This window comes from Kryptolebias marmoratus, linkage group LG14, assembly GCF_001649575.2.
Source record: "Kryptolebias marmoratus isolate JLee-2015 linkage group LG14, ASM164957v2, whole genome shotgun sequence".
NCBI lineage: Eukaryota > Metazoa > Chordata > Actinopteri > Cyprinodontiformes > Rivulidae > Kryptolebias > Kryptolebias marmoratus.
Genome location: NC_051443.1, coordinates 7,525,504 through 7,530,374, shown reverse-complemented (window position 1 = coordinate 7,530,374; position 4,871 = coordinate 7,525,504). Strand labels below are relative to the sequence as shown.

At 45.4% G+C, this 4,871-nt stretch overlaps 1 protein-coding gene across 1 annotated transcript; it reads right to left on the bottom strand.

The window, feature by feature from the left end:
* Positions 1-3,109: 3,109 nt before the first annotated feature.
* On the bottom strand, positions 3,110-4,366 carry cldn5b (claudin 5b). The gene has a single exon (XM_017431215.3). The coding sequence runs from the start codon at positions 4,266-4,268 to the stop codon at positions 3,621-3,623; it is 648 nt and encodes a 215-aa protein (XP_017286704.1). The 5' UTR covers positions 4,269-4,366; the 3' UTR covers positions 3,110-3,620.
* Positions 4,367-4,871: the final 505 nt, after the last annotated feature.

Genomic DNA, 4,871 nt, shown 5'->3' with positions numbered 1-4,871 from the left:
CATCAAAATTAAACGAAATAAACATTTGAAATATATGAGTTTGTATGTAATGTATGAATATAATATACAAGTTTCACTTTTTAAATGGAATTACTGAAATCAATCTACTTTTTCATGATATTCTAATTTTATGACCAGCACCTGATGCTGCCACCACCATGCTTGACAGAGTGTACGGTGTTCCTAGGCTTAAAAGCCTCCATTCTTGTCGTCACTGGGGCCAAAAAACTCTGTTGTCTTGTTTGTATCCGTTCAACTCGAAGGTTTGGCTTTTGAAGCAGGAGCTTCTTTCTTGGTCGGCTCCCTCTCAGTCCATGATGATAAAAAAAAAAAAAAAACTGGCACCCCCGTGGACGGAGACACTGGTGTTCCAGGAGTTTCCGGTTCACGGCAGACTTGAGCCTCGACGGTTCCTGGCTCAGTCCTGAACATCCCGACCAACTTCTTTTTAACTGAGGGTGACATACGAGCATCGGTCAGTCCAGTGAGCGCCGTCGAGGAAGTCCTTCTTACGCCGGCAAAGAGAAACCAGCTGCAGTCAGTCATGATCGCCAACAAGAAGCCACCATGCTTCGGCCTCGTCGGGTTGAAACACTGCAGAACCTTCAGCGTGACTTTGGAAGCAATTTAGGATGATCTGACGTGTGGATTAAGTTAACAAAGCCCAAATTATCGGCATTCTGCTCACGATGAGTGGACGTAAGCTTCCAGTCGCAGCTGAATTGTTGGGCAAATCCCTGCTTGCTTTCACACATCGCTAGAATGTAGCTCAAATGGGGTGATAAACCTGAGAACCAGAAGGATTTATTTAAACAGCACTGCGAAAGGGTATTCAGAGATATGTGAAATGTATACAAGAGAACATGATTCCAGAAAGAGAGCGAGAATTAACAAATTTTAATGATCTATATGAACAATGTGATGTTTATATGCCTGTGGTGACCCCCTGCAGATGATTACGGGGGGGGGGGATTTTTGTTTTCTAAATGCATTAGATTTAACGACAGGATTTAAGTAATTCAAGACTATCCAGGCTTAAATAGTTCGTGTTTAGGGAGTTGCTCATTCTTCATTACGTGCACTACAGCTCGACTCGCTCGGGGCGAAAATCACTTTATCTTTCGTGCCATCAAGATGTTGAACCACCGGAGGGCGACAGAGTGCCTTCGTGTTTGTGTTTCTGTAAGCGCCTCGCTGCTCAGTTCATCAGAATGTCCGGCGCTATCCGCTGAAGTGTCACGTGTTCCGCGGTCTGTGCGGCGCATCGATGATTGTCGAGTTAAAACAGTTTCTGGCTGATTGTGTGAATTTGTCGGGAAACTGGTAAAGAGCCGTGTCTGCCTCTCATGCCTCCGTAACGTGTATATGTTCTAATGTAATTTATTGTGTGCAGGTGGTAAAGAATGAAACACAATGACGCTGAGACTAACTGGGTTTTATTACATTTCAAAGACGCTGATGAACAAGTTTGTGCTTCTGACTCCTTCCTGCAGAGGTGGCTTTAAAATCCAGATTTCTGTTCTTAATGCTGAAGGTCTAACCTGCTAACTTACCAGCTCCTTTTTTGACATGGGAAGTCCGTTGTTCCCTTGGCTAGAGATCCTTGTCACAATGTGTGTGTGTGTGTGTGTGCGCGCTCGCTTCCTCTCCAGCCGCCCACGTGAGGCCTCTGATTGCCTGGCAGCTCCAGATCTGGGCCCAGCTTCCTGACGCTGGAAACGACTCCCTGCTGATCGGCGGTGACGGTGGAGTGCATTGTTCCAACCCGGCCGAAGCCGCTCGTTTAGCGCTCCGTCGGGGTGCGTGAAACAAAAGGCCCATTTTTTTATTTTTTTTATTTTTTAATGTTCTGGCATCGCTTTGTGGCCCTTGTTTATTTCCCTCGATTCAACATACAAACAAGTGCACGAGTGTTTTAGTGGAACCTGTTTTCTGAGAACTTGCTGCAGGTTCCTTCTGCAGGCTGTTTTTTTATGAGCTGGTCATTTAGCAGGCTCTGAAATGATTCAAATTCAACCTGAAGTAAACAGGAACACAACGGATTCGATCATGTCATCATTTATTAAACAGAAATTAAGCCAAACTGGAAAAAAAAAACCTCCTGAACCAGCAGCTTCTATGACTTTATCAGCCTCTCACATGATTGTGGAGGAGTTTTAGCCCACTCTTCTTTCCAATGTTGCTTCTATTTTAAGGTCCAACACAGCATTTCAGTCAGATCGAGGTTCTGGATTTTGACTGGACCATTACAGCACTTTGATTCTTCTCATTTTCAGCCATTTTGTTGTAGATCATGACCCAGTTTATACCATGACCCAGACAGTCTCACGTCTGACTCTAAAATCCTTTGGTCTGCAGAGAAGTTCATTGCTGATGTCTTTCCGACTTGGCGTTGTGTTAACGCACACCTGTGCGCTCCAGAGCAGCAAACTGCAGAAACTCCTGCTTTTATAGAGGTGATCACTGATGATGATCAGTAAATCAAATACAAAACAGGAAGTCCCAGGTGGTCAGGTTAACTGTGGTTCTTTTTATTTATTTTTAATATATAGATTTTTGTTCCTGCTTCAATATTTTCTAGCCCATCTGCAGTGTTCTTTCTGTTTTCAGAATAAACTTTACTTTCACTTAGCCTTATAAATTTAAATACAACTATAAAAACCCTGTGCCACAAAAAAATAAAAAATAAAAATTGGTGATAATCCTGTTTACAGAACATATTTATTATATAGGTTAAATAGGTTCAATCACAAAAAGCACCAGATTTGTGCCTTTAATACCAGAGTTTTGAATGGAAATAATCTTGGATAGAAAAGGAACAGAGTTAAATCCCAAATCTGATTTCAATATCTGTAAAACTGTCTGAGTTCTAGCCATTTTTTGCTTTTGATATAATCTGTGGTGGCCGTCTTGAACCGAGCCGACTCGAACAGTCAATCAGTTGTAGACCTGGACCTAATGATTACTTTCTGAGAGTTGTTAAAAAAATACATCCTGTGGTTCATGAGATATTTTACTAACAGACAAACGCATGCTATTAACATCTTAGTAACTACCTTAACATTACAAGTTGAATACATTGAGTGCAAAAGGATGACAGGAGCAGTTATTTAACAAATGTTTCATTATTATTTTTTATTAAAATGACAAAAAGTAGACAAATAACACTGTACATAATAAAAACCCATGAGAAGTGCCTGCTGCACCTGTGGTGTCAGCCAGTCCATAAAAAAATATTCATACAAACTCGACGCTTGAAGTAATAAATTTCAGCCAAGTAAGAAAATCTTCTGAAAGTTGGTACAGATATGTTTATTAAAGTTAAACAATTATTATTGGATTTTGTTGGATGAAAAATAATTAACAAAATCCAATAGTTTAATTCTCTGGAAAAAAAAATCGGTGTTTTGTATATGGGCCGCCCTGTTTTCTATAAAACAAACAAACAAAAATCGGCCTCGGTTCAGGTGGAAGAACGGATCATCGGTCGGTCCCTGAACGTCTCAGCCTCTGAGGGGCTTCAGCTCCGGGGTCCCCTCAGGGTTAGGGTTCTGTTCATCCTCGGGGCAGCGGACGTGTCCGACAGGGGGAAAAAAAAAAAAGTCTCTCCGCATAAATGCTTAGACGTAGTGGTTCTTGTCGAACTCCCCGCCGGCCGTCAGGATTTTGGTGGGCGCGTATTTGATGGGGGTGGCGCCCCGGACCAGCCGGGAGAAGGAGCAGCCCAGCAGCGTCCCGCCGAACAGCAGCAGCGCCGCGGCGGCCCAGCCCACGTAGATGGCCGCTCCGATCTCCCGCTTCTTGGACGGAGGCACCTGCGGGTTGTGGAAGTCCACGATGATGCTGTTGGCCATCCAGCACAGCGGCACCAGCACCAGGAGCCCGCTCAGCACGTAGATCACCCCGCCGGCGTGCACCACCCGCGCCTTCACCGCCTCGTCCTTGATGCAGTTGGTGCACTGCGCCCCGGCCACCGTCACCGTCAGCGCCACCACCCCCAGCACAGCGGAGATGACCGTGAGGGCGCGCGCCGTCTGCAGGTCCTGCGTCAGGCCCAGGACCGAGTCGTGGATCTTGCACTGGATCTGGCCGGTGCTCTGCACCACGCACGACATCCACAGCCCGTCCCAGATGGTCTGCGCCACCACGATGTTGGAGTCGATGAAGGCGCTCACCTTCCACATGGGCAGCCAGCACGCGACCATCTCCAGCAGGGAGCCCGAGACGCACAGCGCCAGACCCAAGAACTCCAGACACGCGGCGAACATGGCTCCGGCTCCGGTTCTGACTCTGACTCTGAGGTGGAGCTGATGGAGAGGGGAACTTCTGAACCGCTGCCTCAGAGCGCTCGGATGCTCTGCTTTAAACCCGCTGACTCCGTCAGAGGGAAGAAAAAGCCCGAGCGAACTTTGGGCCAATCAGCAGCGGAGGCATTTTTGTGTCAGCCAATGAGAGGCGTTCAGGTTCAAACGCGCGTGGATGAATGTTTACCGTTTCGAGCTGGAGAGCATCCTGTCCCTGTCCCCAAAGGAAATAAGATGGCTTTGTTGTTTTTCATCGCCCGCCGCCTAAATCAAAAGGCGGGCGATGATGTTTTTGCCTCTATCTGCGCGTTTGTTCGCGCCTCTGTCTGTTTCCAAAATATCTCAGATTTTAATGAACCTCTCTATGGGGCGCGGTTTGTAAACGAGCTTGTGCTCAAAATTCATGCCTAAATTTTGTCACATTTAGCTTCAAACACTGTTTAAAAATGTAGTGTTGATTTTCTGATGTCACTTTTTACAACATTTAGCTAGTTACATGTAATTGTTACAGCTACATGCTAAATATAAATCTAAATGGTAAATGTTAAATCTAAATGTTAAATGTTA